At 48.4% G+C, this 24,983-nt stretch overlaps 1 protein-coding gene across 1 annotated transcript in view; it reads left to right on the top strand.

The window, feature by feature from the left end:
• Window positions 1-24,085, top strand: part of ACBD6 (acyl-CoA binding domain containing 6) — a 78,371-nt gene extending 54,286 nt beyond the window's left edge. The window contains exons 7-8 of the mRNA XM_026042926.1: window positions 20,190-20,220; window positions 23,512-24,085. Of these exons, the coding sequence (XP_025898711.1) occupies window positions 20,190-20,220; window positions 23,512-23,666 (186 nt within the window). The 3' untranslated portion in view covers window positions 23,667-24,085. The remainder of the gene's footprint in view (window positions 1-20,189; window positions 20,221-23,511) is intronic.
• Window positions 24,086-24,983: the final 898 nt, after the last annotated feature.

The raw sequence follows: 24,983 nt of genomic DNA, 5'->3' as shown, positions 1-24,983 counted from the left end.
TACTTTACTTTTTACTTTACTTTTTACTTTACTTTTTACTTTACTTTTTACTTTACTTTTTACTTTACTTTTTACTTTACTTTTTACTTTACTTTATGTCTAGCTTAGGGGCCATTCTCACAGAGCTCTAATGTTTGCTGCGCTGCCCCAGGTCCCTGCCTGGTCGTGTGTGAGCAGGTAGGGTGACCACAGTGCTTCTGTGCACCAAGCAAGGCAGGGTACATAAATAATGATAGGCTCATTATTTAATGAGCATATTTTAATAAGCATATTTTGACATAATAAGCATATTTTGACTGTTATAACTAGTAGAAATCGCTCCAATCAGGCATCAGGCAAAAGCAAAGCCCGTCCCTATCCCAAAGTCTTCATCTTGGCATCAGATGCAGTTCAACAGAGAGGTGCAACGGAAAGGCTGAGGGAATGAAAGTGGGAGAAAGTGAAAGATCAGCGGAAAACTGGAATTCTGGGCCTGTCGCTTCCCTAAGCACTGCCAGAGAGCAGTGACATGGGATTGTGGCTCACTGTGAATTTAAAAGATGGTAAGTTATCAGTACCAAGGCCTGCTGGTGAAGAATACATACATGAGTTCCCGTTCAAATTACTTGGAGTTTTATTTGGATATATCAGGGCTGAATGTGACCCTTTTTGTGATCAGTTTAAAAAAAATCCTGCAAATGTTGCTTTAAAATCAAGTCCATTGGGAGACAAATTCAGCGATGGGGAAGAAATGGGAGACTTTTCATAGAGGAACAGAGAAAATTGAATCATTTGCATAGGAATGTATCACAGCTGTACCCAGAGCAGAAAAGGCTTCCTCTTGGGATAGGGTGGTTTAAAAATACAGTCATCTGGCTGCAAAATTACTTGTGGTTTAAGCAGTTAGAGGCACTGAGGGTGGCTCTGTGTTTCAGGAGGGGTGACGCTCTCGGCCTTGTGCCTGGCTGCTGTTCAGGGGCTGGGCAAACCAGAATCACAGAATGATCAAGGTTGGAAGGGACCTCTAGAGATCATCTAGTCCAACCTTCCTGCTCAAGCAGGGACACCTAGAGCACGGGGCACAGGGCGGCCAGGCAGGTTTGGAAGACCTCCAGAGAAGGAGACTGCAAAACACATCGGGCAGAGAAGGGAAGCGAAGTCAGCAGTTCCTGCGTGCAGCTGGTGGTGCGCCGCTCTGCGCGAGGTCAACTTGGTCAACTTGGCTCAGCGGAGAGCGTGCTAGCCATGCTTCCTCCCTGCGGAGCTCTCGGTCAGTGAGTCAGCCCTGCAAATCTTGGGAGTCAGGGGTAGTAGCTGGTGGTTGGTGGTTCTGAGTGATGAGAGGGTGCATGGAAGGTGGTGTTGCGCGTGTCTCATTCCAAATACAAACAGATTAGTGGTTCTTTAAACAGGTTTGCTTTCAATGCACTAGGCAAGAAAGATCGCAGTAATTCTAGAGAAGCAACCGGAGTTAGAAAATGATTTTTTTCATGCTTTGCCGACTAAATAAATCCTCTTGAAAATGTGACTTCCAGTTATTGTTACTGCTCAATAGGTCATTAGTATTAATGCCTTGTTTTTATGTTGCCAAGTTGATGTCCTACTTTAAGCTTGAGGGTTAATATTCTGAATGCAGTATCAGGCCTAGCCCCAGTGTCGTGGTGTCTCAGCTGTGTCCACTATTGCGCCTTATTTGCCGTTCTCTCAAAGTCTCCTTTTAAAATACTCAGCCGGTTTTCGCCTCCATTTCTCTTAAATGCCCTTCACAGTCGCTTAGGCAGCAAGGCCACAAGACGCTCAAGGGGCAAACACCTACCCAGGCCCGCCGCTGGCAAAGCCCATTGGGGCAGGGTATCCAGGTATCTCCAGAATTAACCTTTCTTTTTTCTTTTCTTTTCCCTCTTCCTGATTAGCTGTGATCCATAGTGTCAAGAGCCAGGATTTCTGCACTGGGCATCCCTCCATTCTGCTGCGGCTGAGAGCCCAGGATCGTGAGCAGCAAGGGGCATTGCCTGCGCACTCCCTAACATCAGCCAGGAGAAGAGAATAATGCAGCAAATATTTTATCCAGCACTGGGAGGGCTGGTTTTGTTGAAAAAAAAAAACACAAAAGAAAAGAAAAAGCAGTGTTTTAGCGTGAGAATCAGCAGGTTTCGGGGAGGCATCAGTTAAGTATGCCCGCATTGTGATGGCCAACAAGTGGATCTTTCAGATGCCGGAGCGTTCCCTGGGGGTTCACGTTATTAATATCTGCCTTATGACAACGTGGCTGTGCTGATGCCAGGTTTTTTTTTTTCCTTTCCTCAGCCAGCATGATTAATTTTTCTTTCCTTTCTTAATATCTCCGAGCCAGATGCTTCAGACGTCCTCGCAGGGGGGTGCGTTGCTCTTCGTAAGCGCTCCTCCTCCCCGTCGTCCAACTAATTCATATAATGGTTCCAGAGACGTGTTTTGCGGAGTCACAAAAAGCAAAATTTTGAGAGCATCGTAAGGTGATGGGCTTGACATGTGCAAATCTGGCTTTGTGACGTTCCTGGTAGGTTTGGAAGCTCGGTGCCAGTTAGACTGTCAATCTCATTTTCCATTTCAGAGTGCGCTTATTTGCTTAGCACTTTACAAATTATATAGCTGTAGAAGTGCTGAAATGCAACTATTTCTGGTGAGGGGAGTGACAGGGGGTGTTGAACTGACATTTTGGAGCAAGCAAAGGGAGTTTTGGCTAAGGAGGAGGCGGCACACTTGTATTCTCAGTGGAAAGTGCCACAAAGTCCTCGACACTGGTTTATGTAAAAGATTTTGAAACGTTGCAGTACTAGGAAAGATCTTTATTCTGGAAACAGAACAGAAAGGTGTTTCCTTTGGAGCCTTTGTTTGCTTTGCAGCTGCACAGGCTTGACGTTTACCAGCTTGGAGATCAGAGGACCTCATTACATGCTGCAGGCTACAGCAAATGGTTCATTCCCCTGGAGTTCCTACTAGTCCCATTTTCCATCAGATAACAGGATTCAGGGGAATTTGGTATCCATGCTCAGTTCTTTGCAGTCATCCACTTGGATTTCAGCGGATTTCTCCTGCAGCAAGCTATATCCCCAAACCAGCAGAGGAGTAGTTAATGGTGAATAGATTGAGATGTGGCTGCTTACTTGAATGCATTTTAGTAGCTTGGGTGGTGGGGAATGGGGAAACTGTGGGTTTAAAAGTGAACACTTAAATTTGAGAAGCCCAGAAAATAGAGTTTCTTAATTTCTTATGAATCAGACTAAATGCTCTTTGCAGCTATTATGTTCCCCTGCATTTTTTCCAATATTCTATTGAGAGAAGGTATAATATGAAGCAATGAATTTGCCTGTGCAAAGCTGTAGTTAAGGGAAGCCAGATCCTTGCCATCACTTTTAGTTTTGTGTGTGAGAAGGATAAAACAGTAGGAGCACAAGAGTTTTTTTTTTGCAGAATGTTTTTCATAAAAGCAACAGTCATTTGGCTGTGTATTAAGCACCATCAAACAGCAGGCAGCCCTTTAGCCCATTAGCAGAGTGGGAATTAAGTTAAAATTAACCTGTGTTTGGAAAACAACTCGCACCACTTTATTTGTCCATTTAACTGAATTATATGACGCCGGGGAAGTATTCTGACCCAGGGACGTAAATTGCTCCACCCAGCCCACTTCTCCCCTTAATTCTTTCATGCTAATGGAGCTGATGGGGCGGTTGACTGCAGTGTTGCAAAAAAAAAAAAAAAAAAAAGAGAAAAAAGAAGACAAGAAGAGGGCTGGAATAAAGGGACCGTTGCAGCCTTGTGCAAACCTTTCCGCTCAGTGAAATGTTTGAGTGTCACAGCTGCACTAGCTGCGCTGTGATCTTTGTTGCCATTAAGCTGATTATATCCGCTCAAGGATTCATCCAACTAATCCTGCAACTGGTTGCTTTATATTTAAACACTTTTCTTTTTTGGCATTATTATTTTTTTTTTAAGAAGTAAAAGTCAGTTTGGCTTCACTGGACTCTCAAAATGGGTCAGATTGTTACAGGCCCCCACTTTCGGATGTTTGGTTGGTTAATACAGGAAAATAGGACGCATTAACGGGCTCCGTGTTAATGGATGCGCTCTGTTTGGGAAAGGTCTCCGCTTGCATTAGGACTCTGCAGCGTCTGGCATCATTTTTTGGATGGCCAGGCTGGTTTTGGCCTCTCGGTGAAGGTGAGAGCGGTCGCTCTGCCTTCCAGCCCGTGCAACATTTACGGCCCTCTTTGTGTGGGGAGACCATATAGGGACCAGCTTTGCCTCTAAATACGACTCTAATAGGAGAGGTTCTGCCGCTTTGGATTGATTTAATTGATTTAATAATCAATTTAAATTCAGTTCTCAGTTATTTTTCTAAGGAAAAGTTGATTCGCGTTGGTTAGTGACCATTATAATATGATGATTTGCAACTAAATGTAGCCTTTACAGTAAATTTATTTCTCTTTGCTAACTGGATATGCAGTATCTGTGCACATTCCCTTAATCGATTATAGTTTAACCTAGTTTAACCTAGTTTAACCTAGTTTATTAACTTTCTTAGTTTTTACGTTTGCGGGTGCTAAAACTGCAAATGAAACATTTTTATTTGCTAGATTATTAGTTATTTCGCTTTCCCTTGTGCCAGAGTGCATTTGGATGGAAATTAGAATTTGATAACAAGAAGGCGCCACAAGCGATTTCTCAAGTACTTCTTACAAGAAAATGAAAATTTCACCATAAACTTGATGGGTTTGCTTCGGAAAGGGGCAGAGTCAATAGAATTTGTTTGGTATTTCTAAATAACACGTTTATTAAAGAAGCTGATGCCTGACACATTCTAGCAGCTAACTTTCAACATTTTATTGACAAAATGAAGAATTTGGTTATTAGAAGCAAAATAGAAGAGCAACCAAAGAAACTTCAGGATCAAACGTGAGCTGTAATTCTGTGGCTGAGCATTCAATGCTTTATAAACTTTTATCCTCCACTATTCTAGTTCCTTGGGATTTAGTAGATAGATTCGTTGAAGCAGTAGATCAGTTTATCTGTAAGTAGTCAAAAGCTGGTCTAAGCTCAAGAATTGTGGCAAGGGTTTATTGAGGGACTTTTCTGCGTTCACATTTTTTTTAGAACATAGACTCCAGATTCTTACTTGAAAACATGCACTATTTTTCATTTAAATGTGGTGATTTTATAAAATAGTATTTGCACCATCTTTTCAGTTGTCCTAATTTCTAATACGCTATTGAAATATATTTTTCTTCAACAGAAAAAAAAAAAAAAAGAGCATTGAATTTTACCCTTCCTGTGCTTATTGTAGCATTACTTTGGTTTCTGGGGAGCTTCTGAAAAAATTATTGTTTCATGATTCCCAGTAGAACTTTTTTATTAATTCTAAGCTCCCATTTAAGTTGGTGGAACAACAAAAAAGTTTAAATTCCTTTTGAAGTTTGTCCTTAAAACTGTAATATTTGATGGAGTAAAACTTGTTAAGCTGTTTGCAAGTGGTCCTTAGTAGAAGTGAAACAGGACTGCAGATAGAACAGTTAGAAAGTATGGGAAAAAAGGCTGTTAGCCCAGTGGCCATGAGTATAGCCAGTAGCCAGGCGAGTTTATGGTTTCTGACTTCTGGCTATACATGATTTTTGCTCCCCAGACTTCTAAGCGAGGAAAGCATTTCCACTAAAAGTAGACCTAGGTGAAGGTGCGTCTTCTACAAAGGTAGGTCCTAGTGTGGGAAAGGACAGTATGTCCTCATGGTCACAGCACGGGCTTAGCACTCCACATCCAGAAATGAATTTCTGCTGTGAGCTGTATTCCTTCTTTGACCTTGAGTAAATCGGCCTTTTTTGTCTTTTCTTTTCTTTTTCCCCCCCAGTTTCTTTGACTGTAATGTGGGACTCTCGTGTGCATATATCCCTGGGTCTTGCCTAGATTAATAAATCAATATTTGTAGAGTAAGCCGTGATAAATGCTAACTGTGTTAACACATGTACTTGAACCTTGCCCAGGACGTTGGGACGGCGCCTGCGTATCGGCCCCGCGAGCGGAAGGGGGAAGCTCAGAGGCCAGAGGGGCCCAGCAATGAGAGAGGCTGCTTGGGCTTGTTTCCGTCCTCCCCAGGGACTGCCCGTAACACATATCTGCAAGAAGGTCTTGAATACAACTTTTCCACTTAACATGCTCCCCCATCACCCACTGTCAGCAATGAGATTAAATTCTGTGCGACTGCAGAGGACGTTGCATGATTAAAATCCTCTTTTAGAAATTAATATGTACCGTCGCTCTCCAGCACTGCGCCTCTTCCCCGAGAAGGGTATTGTCTCCTGAGCACTCAAGGTGTGGAAGCCACCACGGGAGGCCATCTATCTTTGAATTTTATGCTGTCGCACAGTTGCTCTGCTGACACCTGGAAGTGCATAAAAGCATCGGGGTTTGGGGGCATCTCCCTTCACAGGGTCACGGTGAAGTTTGGGCTATGTTTGGTAGAGGGAACGATCCAAGATGTGCTGGTCTGCTTAGAGTGGGGCAGGTTTGCTGGAGGAGAGGCATGGTCGAGCTCCCCCTTCACCGCTTCCCCCCAGGAATTCCCTCCCATGCCTGCCTCCACGTTCTGCACTGAAAGCACCTTGTCCCCTGCTTCTCCTTGCCCTCGCAGCCCGTGTCACCCCGGAGAAATACAGTGATCCCTGTCTGCGTATTCCAGTTCAGTCCTTACTCCAGTCGGTACAAATAGTCACCACCCGCTTTGAAAATTAGCAGGTTTGGAAATTGGAAAAGGAGGCCATCCTCTGACATCAGGGACTTGGCCTGCATGGTCCTCCTGTGCTCTCAGGACCTTCCTTAGCCTCGAAGGAAGGTTCCTGCAGGCGGCACAAGGAGAAGCTTCTGGGTTGCCTTTACATTCGGCTTTGGATACTGCACGTCTTTGTGATGTGAGGGGAGGTGCGCGGAGTTCCCGGATGCACTGAGGGTTTCCTGGAGGAGCTTTTCCAGAAGCTCGTAGTGCCTGAATACCCAGGTTTAGCAGGGACTCCTGTAGGACTTCATGGATTTGTGTCCATGTATCCACTTGGACAAAGGGGACTTGGACAGGTTTTTACCTGTTAATAATTTTTAGTGGATGTTTAAGAGTTCATAAAAACAAGTGAAGACTTTGAATTCTTTTCTTTCCTTCCTCGGTGGAGGCAAACTTTTAATTATTGGCCTTTTTTTCTGGACTGTGTTTTTCCTCCCACCTTCTTACTTGATTCTTCTTTCCCGTAATTGGTACAACTGACCCCAGAAGGATGCAGGGTCTGATTTGTTCAGATCTATCACTCTACCATATTGCTGCACTTCCAGGCAGCTTAATCACGTCGCACGCTTTTTAATTTGCCAGCCTTCCATAGTCTCTTTTTTCCCCCTGCTACAAGAGGGCCCCAGCTAATTTCCTACTGGTTGTGCAGGAGGAGCAGGATTGAGAGTTGAAAGGAGTTTATGGTTCTTCTGTTCTCCTGATCTTGTTGTGTTCTGCAAATACTGACTCGGTGTGAAATAGAGGTGTGCACGGTGCGTGATGCAGGCGTGCGGGCTAAGGGTTGCGTGGGTTTGCAGGGTGGGGACAGGAGCCTCGTGTCACATCCACACTGGAGATGCACCTTGGGCTGGGTTGAGGGCCCCCGTGTGTTCCTGGACGTACAATTCAGGCCTTTTATATGGGGATGTTTAACGCTTCCATATGTTTTTAGAATGGATCTTTTCCCATACGGACCGCAAAGGCAGGGAACTGCAGACAGTCCTGCAGTTTTGCTCTGGAAGCCCACAGTAAATGTGCTGCAACGGTGCTTTGGTGGCAGTGCCTCAAGCACAGGCACCTTGGGAGCATCCCACAGGTTCCACGTTTAGATAACTGTGGGTGTTGTGTTTTGCAGATGGGGAAACTGAGGCACGGAACAGCTGAGACTCTGTCCCCATGGTATAGCTCTAACAGGGGGCTGCAGATCTCCTTCCTGCCACAGGGCTGTGGTTTCAGCTCCCACCATTCTTCCCTACAGCTGCAATAAAGCTTTGAGCCCAGGTGCCCCTGCCAGCGAGGCTGGGTGGTGCTGCTGGCTGGATTTGTGCCCACCGCTCTTCTCTTAAGGCCCTTCCCTATGCACTTGCAGCCTGGTGCCTTCCAAGGGCTCCCTCCTGGTTTTCCTTCCGCACAGCAGAGTCGGGGGAAACTGATAAGAATATCCACTCGGAGCAGCCGCGCGCTCCCCAAGTCGAAGCTGATCCTGGCTGTTAGCAGCAGGGTTGATTTAGGTCAAAATTAATGCACACACTTGCATAGACCATTTAACATTTTGTTTATGGACCTGTTAAGAAAGCAGGATAATCCCTCTAGATTACCCGTGTAATTCCTAGTGAATATTTATTGTAAAGTGACTTCAGTGCCCTTGGTCATTAGCAGAGGTTAGGAACGCCTCCCGCAGCTGCCAGGCTCTGTGCAGCGGCACTGCTCCCTGGGAGGCTCCCTCCGGCTTCTCCCGAGTTTTGTTAACTTCCTTTTCGGCGGGCGCTGGGGAGGCGCGGCCAGCGACCCCGGGCTCTCCGTGGGCGGCGGGTTCGAGGCCGCGCCGCGTTCGTGTGCGCGGACACGCGCCCGCCCGCTCCCTGCTCGCCAAGGGCAGCTCCGCGCGGCCGCCGCTCTCTCCGCTGATTTGATTAGGGCTGCTGCGCTGTCCCCTTCCCTCCCCGCCGCGGCCGCCGCCTCCTCATCCTCTTAGCACAGCTCCAAAGAATCCGGCGTTCAGATTTCCGCCCCCCCCCCACTCTGTTTTCCTGCTGAATTTGGACAGTTGGTAAAATGGATTAGGGAGCCCCGAAGGGAAGGTGGGGAGGCAGCGTCTCAGTCTCGGGGGGCTGCAAATGGCCCCGCGGTACAGGGCTCTGGCCGTACCCCTGTGAATGCGGAGCTTGAGCCTATTTGAGGCTTCAAAAACGAAAAAAGGAAAAAAATAAGAAACAGGGAAAACGTGCCTAGAGAACTCGGTTATTCCGTGGTGAAGATGTGTGGCTGCTGGTTATTCCTAGGTACTTGCTTGGCTTTGTGCACTGCTAGGAGCAAAATAAGGCACAGTTTAATAGCAACTTGTTGCAGGTGGTAACGGTCGGGGCTCGCGGGGCCTCTGGGATAGCCCCAGCGCTCCGGTTATCCCGGGAGCAGCGCAGGCAGCACCGGGCAGCCCGCTGGGCTCTCCCACTGGCAACCCAAGGCTCCAGCTCTGAAATTCTTGGCAGTCCCAGAACGGCACAAGGGAAGGCTGCTCTCACCTCTCCTCTTCTTGCACATTTGCTTCCCCAGACCCGTCTGGGCTGCTGGGGAAGAACGGATTGCAGCCCGGCACTGCTGAGCTCCGTTCTTCCCCAGCAGTGCCGGGCTGCAATCCCAGCACCAACCCTGCAGCATCGCCCTGGCGAAGCAGCCCGCGAGGAAGGCGGTCCCCAACGCACAATGTATTAGACCTTGACATCCAGCATTACTTAAGAGTTCTCAGGGAAAATTAAAGCCCTTTTGACTGGATTTTGCAATGCGGGGAAAATTTTAGTGACATTTAAAAGGTTTCTCTTGTGTTCCTCTAATGGGATAAATAAAAAAAGGCTTGTTTTAGGCCAGCAAATGGGGGGACAATCCAATTTCCCTGATTCCATCAAGACACTCTTAAAGCATTAGCTTGTGCCGTTTAAAAAAAAAGAAAAGCCAACAGACTGACCCCTCTGCCTGATGGCTTTGAAAAGTGTCCTGATGTAGAAGTATTTACCCTCGGCAGCGTGCTCATCAAGGCACTCCGGGAGCACTGCTAAATATACTCCCCTCTTATTAAACTCTTTAGGAGGACACAGCGAGCGGCGAAAACCCGAATGAGGAAGGCGAGCTGAGAGGAAGCACCAGTTCATTAAATATTATATACAGCCGCAGTCCCACTGGTCTGCAGTGCTGTGCTGGGCGGCAGATGCATGATGCTACACTTGTGAAATTTGCTGCTTTTGGGGGAAAAAAGACAAGACCTTAGCAAGCAACATTTCAGATGCAAGGGCAGAACGTGGCAGTGCCCTTCACTCTGTGGTTTTAGGCGTTGGTTTGGCTCAAAGTATAGATGAATCCTCGGTGGAACGTTCAATTTGCAGTTTGTTTCTGTCAGTCAGGAAGATGAATGCATCAACACTTGCTTCGGAGGGAGCCCTGGGGACGGAGAAGGGGCAAGACGGAGCCTTTCACCGCCAGGTCAGCGGTTCAGCGCGGGCCCCAAGGCTGCCCCCCGTCCCCATCTGCTGCCCCCGAGGACCCGCACTCAGCACCGTGGGACCTCCCGCTCTGCTCGTCTGACGGCTGAATGGAGAACCTGCTCTTCCTGCCGCGCGGGGAGAGGCTCTGCGCAAAGCGGGACATCCCCAAGCATAAATCTGCCTATTATAAAGTTGCCTGCAGTTTTCCCTTGTTACCTCCCATTGAATTTTATTAGAAACACCTCTATTACACAGCACAAGGAGGCAGCAAGAACCGTCTCTAGACTCTGAAAGAGCCTTTTAAAGTGAAGATCAATTTTGCATCTCACTAAATAAGTGATGACAAACCAGACTTCATATATTTAGTGCAGCTCCACTTTAATAGCACTGTGGTTCCACTGAGAAATCCCAGTTACTGAGACATGTTGATATCCTCGGGCAGTTTTTTCCCAGCTGTTTTTCCTCTCTTTCTTCTCTGATACAGGGACTTTATTAATAGCCGCTTGGAAACCTAACTGCCTGTGAACGGGCAGTCCCAATAAACCTTTCTGCTCCCACTTCGTTCTCCTTCCTCCCTTGGGAAGAGTTCCCAGTGATCGCAGACCGAGAGGGGACTTTTCAGGGCGGTGAGTGATAAAATAAAAGATGAGCTTCATGCACAGACACTGTAAAGTAACAACTGGTAGTTTAGCTATTAGCACTGTCCCTGGGGGCTGCTAGAAGGCTGTTGGGCATCCCCAAACCAGCAGCGCCTGGAGGAGAGAGCTTCTTACCTGGACATGTGCAGCCAGACTCTCCCGTGCAGTGGTCCACGTCAGGTAGGAGCTAGGTCCATCAGGGGCCTTCATCCTTGTTTGGAGAGCTGGGCATGTGCAGAGGTCCTGTGTGCCACAAAGAGGAGTCATCACGCTTAAGAAACGGGTAGGCTTGAGGTGCCTGAACAAGGTCCTTGATACTGTCTTCATAAAGGAGTGGAAAAGGTTGATTTCAGCCTGAGGGCTGTGGACCACTGTAATTCAGCCCTCCAATAGGGCCGGGTTTCCTCTGAAAGCCTGTGTTAATAACACCCAGATCTCATTTAAGGAGTTTCTACAACACAAATCCAGAGCATAGCTCAGACCTTCCAGCCGTGCAGAGTTTCGGTTTTACCCACCAAACTGAGGAAGGTTCATGAGACGAAACCGAGTCTCCACACCATTCTGCATGCTCATAAATTGCAAAAGGAGATTGAGAGATCTGCAGGAAGTTTGTGGTGCCTTTGGCCCTTTGGAGCACATTCCCACGTGCTTTCTCCTCACAGCTTTTCATGCTAACTACACATGCTGAAATTTGTCATGCCTGGTGCACAGTTTGCACCATAGCTTAGCGGGCATGTGGGCTGCACTCTCTTTGGGCACGGTGCAGGGCACTGTGCAGGCATCGCTCCAGTTTGGGGGTCTGGGACAGAGTGCCCAAAATGTTCCCTTCCAGTTCTGCAGTGTTTTTTGCCAGGCTCTTGCGGCATTTCAGCTCATCCTGCCTTTGCCCAGGTCGGCTCGGATCACGGAATCTGCATTCACAGCCAACTCCTGCATTTCCACATGGCACTGCTTTAGCCCATAGCGGTGGCTTCCATGCTTTCTTTTTTATTTCTTTATCTCTAATGGCCACTCAGTCATCTTTAAAATGGCACTTTAACCCAAGAGGGCATGCTGAAATGCAAAGTGGTGATTCTGATTCCATTATAGTTGACAATTAAAGGTGCAGCCTCTCCTTCGCCTCCCAGGGCTGTGGGTTCAATTCTTTGTAGGGAAAAAAAAAAAAAAAAAAAGGTTATTTACAAAGTCCTGAATCCCTTCAAAATATTTTAAATATAAACCTGTATTTGCTTTGCAGCAGACTGAGCAGTGGCAGCAACGCTCTGCTCCTGCTGTCCCCTTGCACCCTGCTGAATTCAGCAGCCTGGGCCCAGGCCCGCGTCCTTGCTCAGGTGCCGTAAGGGCCGCGTGGCCCTGCAGCTCGCGCCGGCTCCGCGGGGAGCCGTGTGCCGGGAGCAGCAGTGGCCGCGGCGCCGGAGCCGCCTAAGCCCGGGGCTCCCGGCCACACGTGCTGCCCTGATATCCGACAGCCGGTCCCAGGTGGGCAGTGTGCCAGCAGTGACTTTACAGGCTTTGTGGCAGAGATTATTTAAAGGAGATTAACCCTTCTAAACCCCTTAGATTTTAATTATTTCTGTATGTATTTATAAAACCTGCAGTCTGCTAGTTCCAGGGCACAACTGTCCCAGTCCCCATCCGTAACCTGGATTCGTGAATATACAATGCAGCCATATTACAGGACAGGGGCTGGACTGGACAGGGGTCATTGCACTTATTTATTTATCGCCATTCTGGCATAATTCACATCTGGGATGAAAATGAAACATTATGGTTTCAAATTGTAAAAGGAGCTAATAATTGGAATGACTTTAAAATAATGATACTAACACGGCATTAATTGAATTGTTTGATTTGATGTAGTATCTCTCACTAATTGTTTTGGTCGAGGCAGCGCTCTCATTAATGCGCGCTCTTGCCTCCCCACTTGCCCGTATTTTGAACTGGAGCATCTCACTTCTCCCTGAAGAGGAAAACATGGGCACTCTCTTTAGATTTGATGTATTGGCAGCCACAAGAGGAAAGGCCTGTGTTTTTCGTTCCATCTCACAGCAAATCTTTTATGTGCATATTAATGTTGTGAAATGATGAAGTCTGGAAAACCTCCATTGCCAGCAGCCACTGTTGAAAGGAGAAAGAAAGGGTGTGCACGCCTGTCCTTCTATTCCCTCCGTTTGTCATCGTAGTTAGTGTTGGGCTAATTAATTTTTTAGAGGTAAGGAGTAATGGAAGGGAACGTTTCCACTCTGTATGTGAGCTGTAAAATGCAGATGAAACTGGAAATCTCTTACTGGAGATTTCAGTTGCTCTGTGCAACTCTTACTGTGTTGCACACAGCATCATGCCTTGGAGGGGTAGAAAGAGGATTTAAGAATTGGTGAGGCATTCCCGTGGAGGCATTCCTGTTGGATCAAAGAAACCCTGGAGGCTCCTCTTAAAGTGGGCTCCACTCTTGGCACAAGGGCTGTAGCTGTATTTCTGTGTGTTCTGGGATTGCTGCTGAAAGTTTCAGTGTTGAAATGAATACATACACATTATCTGCTGTAAATGCAGGCATAAAAGGTGGCTGTTGAAAGAAACAGCATTATAGGCCCCACTGATTTGAGAAAACATAGGTCTTTTGGAATGCATTTCTTAAAATCAGATCATTTTTATTTATTCTCATCCTTTGAGCAAGAAATAAATACAGAGAGCGCTGAAGAGTCCATAAATAAATTTCATTCTTGGAGAATCTCTTTAATATGCACATGGTCCTGCTTCTGTAGTAGTGAACATTTGACCAGCAGCAATTAATTTCTTATCACAGCTTTTCTATGAGGTAAGAAAACATTAGGATCTCCATTAGGAGGTGGTGAGCAGAGGCTCTCAGAGAGCGGATGATGTGCCCGGCTTTCCCGTGCTCGCCAAGGGCCGCTGGAGGAAGCAGCACTTCCAGGGAGGCCTCTCCCCCAGCACCGCTTGCTGTTCCTCACCGGGCACGTGCAGTCACCCTAGTCGAATAATAGACTCTAGAAGCCTTTCATACCTGTATATTTCAGAATAAAGATGGCTCAGCTCATGAATTTGCAACCACTCACTGTGAAATGCATAGCGTTTCCTTTAACAGCAGGTGGTAAAATAAGGAAAGACAAAAAAACAATCTCTTATGTGGCTTCTGTCTAGAAGGGAAGAAAAGAAGGCCTCTTGCAAATCAACCTTACGGAAGATATGATCCGCGGCATGGAGCTGATGGAGCAAACCATCCCAAAGTTAATATTTTTTGCCATTCAGATGGGCAGCATCTCAAGTTGAAGCCACCAGACTCCCGTGCCGCTGGGGAGGGGAAGGGTTAAGTTTCGGGGCTGTAGAAGCAGATTGTGTTTTCCTCCTATGATGTGGGCTGACAAGACATCAGTATTCTATTCATCTGTTGGGAATTAGGCTGTTAATCCAATCAATGACTCTTGAGCGAGCTGCAGCCTGCTCCCCACTGGGGAACAATCGGATCAGCCGGGAGATTGTTTAAGAGCACAACGCTGTCCCCGTGTCAGGTGGAATTTCCAAGCGTTCCCTAGTGAATTGGGGATGGGAAAGCTGTCTCAGCCCATTTATCCTGCTCCTTAAATAACCAGGTATCTGCCTTATCCATGCTAAAGTGATAAAGCAGTCCAAGAGCAGAGGAGGAAGCCGCTAACTTTTTACATGGCAAAGTGGCATGGAAGCACCCCGAGAATTGATATTTCAGCATCTTGTCCGTCTTCATGGTTGATTTCAGAGCAAAGGGAGCAGCTTTTTGCAGCCCGTGACTTGCTGACATTGTTTGGTAGCAGCTTGGCTCGGCTGCAGCCTCGTGCTGCTTGTTACAGCTCTGGGTACCAGCTCTTCCCAAGCACATTTTTGCTCCGTGTCCTTTGAGCAGACTGAGGAAGCAGCTTTTGTCTTGCACTGACATGGGTGCTTGACAGATAGAAAGATGCCCGATGCTGGAAGTAACGGACAGTAGAAAATGTTCTTTAAAACAGTGAATCAACATAGAAATAAAAACACCCAGTTATGTTCAGAGCACTGAGCACAAATTGGAGTGAGAATGCACAAATATAAAACGTCCCTGAAAGTTTCCGGGCTGCTGTGCAAGGTGCTGCGCGCACTCAGAAATCTTTCTGCTATTAAGCACAGCCTTTTCCGCAGTGGAATATGGAGACCCCTTAGCGGTGCTGGAAGCGCTGCAGGCTGACGATAGTACACGTGATAAATCCCGTTGCAATTGCACTTGGAAATTTTAGGGACGCTAGCAGTTAGAAACTAGGGCGATGAGGGATTAGCCTAACCCTGGCACTCTGAACTCTTCAGGCCATGCAGTTTGGCTGCATTAGTGCATGCGGGCTCCGCGAGCAAGCGAGTGATCGTGTTCACTCGGAGCTTTCTTGTGCCTAGTTTTAGCAGAAACTTGGCGAGCAGAAGCTTCCTGCATCTTAGAGCACCTCCGTGAGCCAGGAGGATGCTCTCAAGCAGAGAATGTGAATTCTCTGGGAGCTCCCCAGGCAGCAAGAGCCCAGTGCAGAGGCTTGACTTTAAAGGGTTTCAACATCCCCGTTCCCTTGATCATCATTTTGAATCAAACAAAAGCTAATGCAATTTTCTTTGCCTTTCAGTAGCAGGTTGTGCTGTAAGGGTCCTTACCATTAGAAATGTAATAATTGCTTCCCTGTGCAGGTCTAATTCATCTGCGAGGCACTTAGAAGATAGGTGCAGCGATACCCAGTGAGAGGAAGGCCCAGAGGTGGTGATACAGATCTGCCGAGCACCTTTCGTCCCTAAAGTGAGTGAGAAGGGATGAGGAGAGAGGTCTTGGAGAGGGGCAGCTCTGTACCGGGCACAGAGAGGCTTCCCTGCCACTGGAACCAAACTTAGGGCATGTCCAGGCCCTGCGCTTGGTAACCTGCACTATCTGTAATCCCCAAATAATAACTGTTGGTGGCTGTGCGTGGATTGAGAGCTCCGTGCTCGGTCCTGCTGGAGGTGGCTCTGTGTCCTTTGTCCCACAGTTTGGATCCTGGCAAACGCCCACGTTGCCTTCAGGCTGGCCGAGAGGATGCCCATGCTGGTGTCTCGAGGCACCTGGCCCTCACGGGAGCAACTCCCTGTGTTATGAGCTCACTAATTATTACTGCTTTCCCACACTGAGTCTGAAACAGCTGAAGCTGAACAGCCACGAGTGTATTTTGCTTTAGCTTTGCTTTAGCTATATCAAAAGCTAAAAAAAAGGAATAGAAAGTGTGAAGTTCCGTGTCATTTTCTTAGGGTTGGAGCCATTTGGGAGGCTAGATGCTCTTGCACAAAGCTGTTTGATGGTGCTGGTCTAAAGTTGTGCTGTTGCTGGTAGTGCTTTACCAGGTGAATGTGCATGTGTGTGCTCGCTGGTGAAATGGGGATTTTAAAAGAACAATATCAAGTTTCCACCTAAATGATGCCTTTTATATGCCAGCATTTTCACACATCCTCATCCACTCGTCTGTCTGCTTCGACTGGGCAAGGGCTCATTGTGCACGTATTAATGGCAGGTGTCCAAACCCAGGCTGATGTGTGCAAAAGAGGCATAAAAATGCCCACTGTTTGGGGGCCATCTGAAGCGTTTTCCAGTGGCTGGTCGGGCTGGCCATGCCAGGCGGCACTGCCTGGTCCTACCTATTGGCAGGGATAACATACCCGTCCTGCTGCGCGTCCAGTCTGCCCCTGAACCATCTTGGGGATAACATTTGAGAGAGAGAAAAAGAAGATGATGAGGTTAAAGCAAATTGTTGGGAAGCAGGAGCCTAAAGTGGGAATAAATGAGAAATAAAACCATTTCTAAAAGTAGAGCTTCGTATTTTCTTGCTATTTTTCATCTCCTTGGCTTAAGTGAGTCTGTGTTGTGTGGCTGCAGAGATTTATATTCACAGCTCCGGAGGGCCAGTGCTTGTTCACATTCCGTATTATTCCACCCTTTTTAGTCACTCACCTGCTAAAGACGTAGTGTAAATATTTATCTTTGCTCGGGCCCATCCCTGCTGCCCTGCTGGTAAAGGCTGTTATCACCTCATCGCTCTTATCTCGCGCAATCCCTGCCAACATTGGCAATCCGTGAACGGGAGCGAGCGTGCACCTTCCGGCCTCCCCAGATGAGCAGAGAGAGGTGATCTGGGGGACGTAATATCGTGAGAAAGAGAATGCCAGCGCTGTCACTCAGAAGGCAGAGGTTAGTATATATGTTTATCATAAAACCGCTATATTGTTTGAGTGCTTTTCACTCCCGTGGCCCTTGGAGATGTGATTGAGAGAGATAGGAACAAACTCGAGGGGTCAGTAACCACAGAGAAGAGGCCTCTGAGGCCTCCGTCACACATCCAGGATCTTCCTTTTAGGAAAATTCCCAAGGAGTGAACACGGGGTGGAAACACCGATATAATCCCATCACTTATGAGACCAAATTGATGTGCAGAAGCCAGAGTACCACACCACTTAACGGATAAGACAGTGGGTCCATCTGCACCCGGTCCATCTTCTGCCATTTCTCTTGCTTAAATTTCTCAGGAGCACAACACGATCCTGTTATCCAATAAGTTACCCACTGGTAGGTGGATTTTCATTGAGTGGCATCTGTTGCAGACCACGGACATAGAAGGTCCCGGTAATTTTGTGGCATCTTTGTTTTGCTGATTTTGGTGGACTTGGACACTTACTTTTGATGTGTTTGCATCAGTGCTGGTTTCAGCATGTAACGCATCGGCTCCCAAAGAGGAAAGTGTTAGAAAATTACAAATATTTTTGTTTCTAGGATGTGTTCACTGTGTATCTTCGTATCAGGAAGATACGCTGCTGCCCTTCTTATGTACAAGTCAGTGCACCCTCACCGACACTGCGGCCACGTACCCAAACCTCGGTGGCATTTGCAACTGGACCTCAAGCGTCACTCAAGGTTTCCTGCACAGACGTCTCCTGTTCGTGTCCAGGAGGCACAAACATGGTGTTGCCCATGTTATAGCAGCCTCACGATACCCTCAGCACCTCTTGGAAGCTCTGCTCTCTGCAAGGGCAGCCTCAGTGCTGGGTTCTGCCATCTTTTAACATGCCTTAACACACGGACATGCAGGGTTTGCCTGACATTCCATGGCACAGTTTGGAAATGAGTGCGTGAGGCTTTTATGTTACAGATCTATCAAGTGATCGGTTGCCCTGTGTGTCGGCAGACCCTGCATTTTGTTGCAATTGCAGCTCTGCGTGAATTTCATTTCAGTCATCTGAAGCTAAATTGGAGAGAGAAGGAATAAATGATCATGACAAACATCCCCCTCTGACCGGGTTGCTTCAGGTGAAATAAAGCAACAAAAATCCTGGTGAGTGTTGGTGGAGGAAAACTAACTGCTCCCGACTGCAGACTGAGTAACTGAGGGGATGGTCTCGATCCCTGCGTTTTTGCATTCCTCTTGGTGCTTAGGATGCCCATCTCGTGGCTAAGATGTGGTGGTCCCGTGCCTGTGGTGCAGGGAGGCAACACTGCCCTGGACCAGGGCTAGGAGGAGGAGCTAGGATGAGCAGGCCAGGGCTAGGATGAGGAGCTAGGACGAGGAGGCTGGGCCTAGGATGAGGATGAGACCAGGGCTAGGATGAGGAGCCAGCTTTCCAGTGGGATTTTCAAATGCTCCCTGAAGTAGTTGATTGCTATGTCTGGGAAATATCCTTAGCATGGAGACCATCTAGAAATGATTTTAACTTCTCTACTTCTGGTTTCAGTGTGAAGCCACAAACATTTGCAGAGCCGAGGAGGAGATATTCCTGTCACGTAGTTTCTGCAGTGGGAGTGCTGGTCCTTGCATTCGTGGCCCGTCTTTGATGAGTTTCCGAGCGTTTTGTGTCGCGTCGCCGTAGCTGAGCCAAGCTCTGTGTCTGGCCAGACGCGCACGTAGGGCTCCCATTAGCCACGGCACTCCAGAAAGGCAGCTCAAAGAGGGATTGGGCTCAGCAGCCTCAGCAGGGCATTTCGAGGCCCTTAGTGAGTGACCACACTAGAGCTTTTTCCATTTACCTGGATTAACATTTGTCATGGCAAAAATAAAAGCAAGTAGCGTAGCATCTGCAAAGTATAACAGATAGCATGCAGCCAGCAGTCAGGCTTGAAGGGAAAAAAAAAAAGAAAAAAGGCTAAATAAAGTGTAAAAAAATGTTTGCATAACATTGGTTTAATCGTTCTTTTTAAAAATGGCACTGGAACTGGAGAGATGCATTTCGTGTGCTGGGACTTGCGCCCTGTCCTTAGACTAATAACTGCCAGCAAGTACATCTCGGTGAAATAAAAAGACTCATTAGCCCGCGGGCTGGTTGTAGGTCTGCTGAAGCAGCAGTGTTTGACGCAGACTTTTGGAAGAGGAACAAATGCCTGTAGTATTTCTGGATGCGTTCTCTGCGCTCGGCGAGGAGTTTTGAGGCCGGGCTTTCCGACAGGACGGGAATTCTGTCAGGCTGCCCAGGGCTTTATTGGGAGGCTCCAATTCAATTCCCCGCCGTGTTTGGTTGGCAAAAACGGTTGCGAGCGGGAGCGCGGCCGCCCGGCCCGCAGCCCCCGCGCCTCTGCATCACCCCGGGTACCTTATTCGCCTGGACTAATCCATGGCCGTTGTCCTTGCTTCCTGTGTCTGTTTCCTTTGCGGGATCGTCTCAAGATTCCTTGAGTACAGTTAATATCAGACAGAATAACGAGCTTGGAAACCACGACTCTCCAAACAGCAGCGTGTGAGATTTCCACCTGTTTTCCTGTGCTTTTTTTCCCTTTTGCCAGCTCCCGAATCCATGGCAGGTTGTAGAATTTGCATCTTAATCCCAGCGATGATGCTAATGAAAATCTGAGTTTCCATAAGCAGCTGCAAATAAATTGAAGGAGTAGGGAACTGAATTAGAGGCTGAGCGTGGTGAAAGGGAAGGGGCCGGGGTTTCCATCTAGTATTTCACCTGTTCTTGTGGCGGGATGAGGCTGCCCTGAGAGACGCCTGGCTTTGCCCTGCTAGGACATGCCATGCAAGGACTGAAATCCTTCCTTTTTATGGCCTGGAAGTGATAATGAACTGAATTATACTCGTGTCATGACGTGATCCACGTATATGCATGGATAGATATTGATTATCCATCAGTAGGGATGCATGATAGGTGAAGATTCAAAGCCTGGCTGCTAGGTACCTGGGTGTCCTGGGCTGTTTATCTAGTCACTTAAAATATTGCCATGATTCACCTTATTTCCTTAAAACTGGAATTTATTTGCATGACCTTGGGTTGTCTAAACCTCTATAGTCAAATGTGTCTCTTGTTTTTCAGGACGGGGAAGGCCAGACTGCACTCCATTATGGTAAGCTGCCTTTCCGTTTGGATGTTGCCTCTTAACAGGGATGGCTTTCCAGCTCGAGTAAATGATCCTGTGTGCAGAAAGCGACTTTCAGCAGAAATGTTAGCAGGGAAGCTGCCTTACAAACCGGTCTGACCCGAGCAGATTCTCTCCCGCAGAATCACAGAGTATTTTGCGTGAGGTGAAGTTGCAGTTTGTGTCGCTCCTGCAATTACATGCTAATTAGATGTGTGGTTTTATAGCAATCTTTTTAATTGAAAGATTGTTCTATCTCCAAATGAGAAGAGTAGAGAGACTAAAATGACATATACAGTGCTGATGTGCAGGGAATATAAAAAAGAATATTGATTTAATCTATAGCATATTTTTTTCCCAAATTAAGACAGATACAGTTATTATTTTATACTTTCTCTCAATGCCTGTCCCTGTGTAACTAAGAGCATACTTGTCGCTCTTCAAGTGTTTGTGTCTATTCCTCTCCCTGTTGTTTCTCCACAAGGATATTAGCAGGATGGCAAAATTGCTTTGTAGATGCTCAGTCCACGATACCACATTTGGATCTGGATTTCAATTACCAAATTCCAGGGTCCCTGAACAAGAATGTAACTGCAGTAGCGTGTGATGCCCACCCCTGCTCCCTAACTCTAGCACTGACATCCATCTACCCAGGCAAACACAGTACTTTATGCAATGCTGTGCAGGAGCCCAGCACGTGTATAATTTATCTGCGAGCACCTGCTGAAAGCCAGTCAAATATTCTTAAGGCAGAAGGTGGATGCATTACCTTAATATGAATTATTTCCTTTATGGGCTGGTTTTATTTCCCCCAGACTGGCGGTTGAAGCTAGTTGTTTAACACAAACAAATAAAACTGGTTTAATTAAGAGAATATCAGAAATGATTTCCCTGATCCATCACGCCAGCTATGATGTTTAAATGATCAGTTTTCCACATTTTTTGTTCCCCCCCCCAAAATGTTTTGTGTGTAAAAAAGAAAAAAAAATCCTTCCCCCTGAGTATTTTTTGTCCCCTCGCCCCTTCCTCCAAGCAGCCTGTGGGGAAGCCTCCTGGGTCCCTACCACAGAGACCTGATGTGTCCCGCGGTGCTGGTGAGCGTCGCTGAGCCTGGTGCGCCAGCAATACCCTTGCTCACTCCCTTGCTTAGCAGATCTGCTCATAGATCACCCAGATTTTGCTTGTTAACTTAGCCAGTTGTTTTGATTCAAGAGGTTATTGGTCTGGACCTGAAATTCGCTGAAAAATATCCTTGTGTGATCTCTGTATGTGCTTCATAACCACATCCTGAATTGCAGCAGAGAGACACGAGAGCTCCCGTGAAGAATGTGGCTTCTGGAGTGAAGGAGAACATTGCCCTGTTGCTGGAGATTTCCTGGAAAGGGTTAAATCCCACAGGCAAGGACAGTAAGACAGGGCCTGCTTTTAGGGTTTACACATCCCCTTTTATGAGCCAGCCTGGCCTGACAGCTGTCCTTGTGCTGACAGCTCTCCTGATTACAGCCGGTGTCAAACTGCATCCTGCGCCGGGTTATAAATTCTGCCTCACTGCGATCGGTGCTGACCCTGCCTTTAATCGGAGGTTAAGTGGAGGCCAGTACCCCAGCCTGGCCTTCCCAGACGGGCTTCCCGCTAGGATATCCGGCAGCCTCCGTTGCCTCGGCTGCCTCCCGGGCACAGGGCGCCGCGGTTGCAAGCGGCCGGTAGTGCCGCCTTGATTGGTATGAGCGCGGTCTCCCGGCTAAATGGCCTGTTAGTCTTCAACTCCTCTCCATCCATCCGTGCGCCCGCCCGCGGGGAATACTAAAATCATTGCCTCTGCAGCTCCCAGAGGAAATCAAGGCTTCTCGGAGCGCTCGTGCCACGTGGCCGCGGCTGGGCCGCCTCGCTATCCTCCTGGGCGCTCTGTCTTCCTTGTAAAGCACCATCTGTTCGGCTCTGCACACTGCGGCAGGGCAGTGGGAGGGAACGCCGGAGCGAAGATAAATAAATAAATAAATAAATAAGAGAGAGAGAGAGAAAGAAAGAAAGAAATTCATCATCCAAACCCTGAGGATTAATGGAGTTGGAAGGCGAACTGCGCTGAATGAAAATTCATCTTCACCCGTGCCAGTGTCAGGGCTGCCGCTCTGGCCCTTGACAAATGGAGGTTCCCAGGGTGCCATAAATCCCGCAGCTGTGCTCGTCCCCGGGGAGCGCTGGCCGTCCCGCCGCCACCTCCGGCTGCATCCCGGGGGATGCAGCTTCCTGGGGGAACCTGCCYGCTCTAGGTCTGGCTCCCGACACGCCGGCAGCCTGGCCATGGCACCAGGCATCAGGCACCTCATCCCACATCCCCACTGCCACCTGCTTCATCATCAGTCCCTTTGCTTCCTATTGCTTTTTATCCGTGCTCATATGAGCTCCAATCACATGCTGGGTTTATTTTAATTAAACTTTGCTGCTTGTCCCTTTGGGTCAATAGAAAACTGCAGAGTAGTGTAAAAGATGCTCTAATTGCTATGTTTAATGGCAAAGACAAGTTAGTTAGTTACATTGCTAAGGTGCCTGGAATATAATTAAAACTGATAGATAACAACTGGAGAGGAAGCTGCCACCGTCTCGCAAGCCTCCTAAGGCAGCTCCGGCTGGAGACATTCCTGGGTTTTCTCAGGAATCTGCCTTCCAGAGGTGCCCTAAGGGAGAGTCCAGGGTTTTGTGTGGTTGCTGGGTACACACAGCTCTACAGCATTAAATACACTGCATTTATTTTTAGGAAGCAGCTGAGGCTGGATGTGGAGAAGGAGTTGAAAATTGACAGGGATAGAGAAGAACTCGAGTCAAACTAAATTTTATCTCAGTAGAGTAATTCAAGCTTGGAAAAATAGTAGTTAGTGGAGATAATAGTTCAAAATAAAGGCCCTGTGCCATTGCAGTGTGGACAGCCATGTACTCCATGGGTGTCCACCTTGTTTCCCATCTTCAAATGGCTCTGGAAAATGCCCTGTGAGGATGTCCGAGCCCAGGCGCCGAAAGCCAGCTCCTCTGGCTTGGCTCTCTCCTGGCCTGGGCTGGCTGCACCCAGGGCCGTCCTGCCCGGCCTTACGGTACGAGTAGCGCGGCAGAGCCTTCCCCGGACTGGGAGCTCTCCGCACTTTTCATTTCTTTGCCTTCCCATCGGAGCTCTGTCTGCCTTTGCGCCCTGAGCCTCCCCAGCCCGGCGTCTCCGGCGGAGCCGGGGGCCGCGGCACGGCAGCCCCTTGGCGGTGCCCGCGCTAACCCTGCGCTCTCTCCCGCCAGCGGCCGCCTGCGAGTTCCCGGACATCGTGGAGCTGCTGCTGCAGTCGGGCGCAGACCCCACGCTGCGGGACCAGGACGGCTGCCTGCCCGAGCAGGTGACGGACTGTAAAGCCATCATGTCCGCGCTGCAGCGGCACACGGCCGGCGAGACCTAAACCTGCGGGCGGGCAGTCCGTGCGCGGGCTCCGGAGCGCGGACACCACCTGCGATAACGCCCCTTCTCTCCCCCCCAGCCCTCCAGGTTGCCCCAGGGTCCAAAGGGGAGCACAGGCAGGAGGTTTGGGAGGGTTTCGAGCTGCGGGCTGTCTTACCAGGCATATGTGCAAGGTAGGATCAGGGTCTTGCATGCTCTGGGACGTACCCGCATCCAGGGAGTGGGGAGGGAGGGCAGAGAGGGCCTGGAGAAGCCCCTAAATGTTGTTTTGGTGTGCTAAATACAAGGGCCACGTTGGGTGTGTCACCAGAGGACACGAAGGGGACCTTGGTGCAGGGAGCTGCCAGGGCAGGTGAGATGCTAGGCTCTGCAGTGGGGGTTGAGTTTCGGGTTGTTTTTTCCCCTGGGCCGAAACAAAGGTATTACAAATAAAGAAAAGCACAGTGTTGAGACAGCGTCCTGGTGTGTTTGTCTTTTGTATGTCTCTCCCCACACCCCGTCACGTAGCACCCATGGTGGCAGCGCACCTCAGCTGCAGGCCTCACTGCAAGGTGCTCCTGTGGTCTTTGCTCCAGCCTTTCTGCAGTGCCTTCAGGGTCAGGAAAATAAATGGGAACGTTCCCTCCGCTAAAGACTGGCTGGAAACAGCGTACGTGGTTTTTGGCCCCTCGTGGCTGCTGCAGCCCCTTGCCAGCTTCTGCTACTGCTGACAACTGCTGAACTGGCTTGAACTCCGCCAGCCACCACTCAGCAGCCAGAGCGGCAGCGCAGAGTCGCAGCAGGCAAGCGGGGAGGCTAATGTAGAAAAGCAGCCCCTAAATAGCTGGATCTGGAGACAGGCTGGAAGAAAGCTGCTGATAAACATTAATGCTCTTCCCGGCACGTAGGAACCACCCGAGTTCAGTAGTCAGGGCCGTTTCCAATCACTGCAAGGAGAGGCTTATTCAGTGGGAAGGATGCAGGGGCCGCCTTGACCTCTGCGTCTGGAGAGCGGGCTGGGGTCCCAAGTCCCGACCAAGAGAGGTGACCTCTCTGCGCTGCCTCAACAGGCAACCTCCACCGCGAGGGATTTATTTTCTCTGCCCTATTTACATGTCTCAAAGGCAACGTTGGCTTGATGGACATTTTGGGTAATAAAAAAGCTCTCTGGAAAGCGAGTGGGAGAGTGGCAGTGGGCAGGCCTTGCCTGCTTTCAGGGAGTGCAGCTGGGGGCTCAGCGCTTAGCCCTGGAAATGTTTATAGCACTTTAGAGCTGTTTGTTAGTTTGGAGCCTTTCCAAAAAAAAATAAAAAATAAATAAGTAAAGGGGAAAAATGAG

This window comes from Nothoprocta perdicaria, unplaced genomic scaffold (assembly GCF_003342845.1).
Source record: "Nothoprocta perdicaria isolate Ctin4 unplaced genomic scaffold, notPer1 scaffold_318, whole genome shotgun sequence".
NCBI lineage: Eukaryota > Metazoa > Chordata > Aves > Tinamiformes > Tinamidae > Nothoprocta > Nothoprocta perdicaria.
The sequence above is the reverse complement of the archived record's forward strand: the minus strand, read 5'-3'. Positions and strand labels throughout refer to the sequence as shown.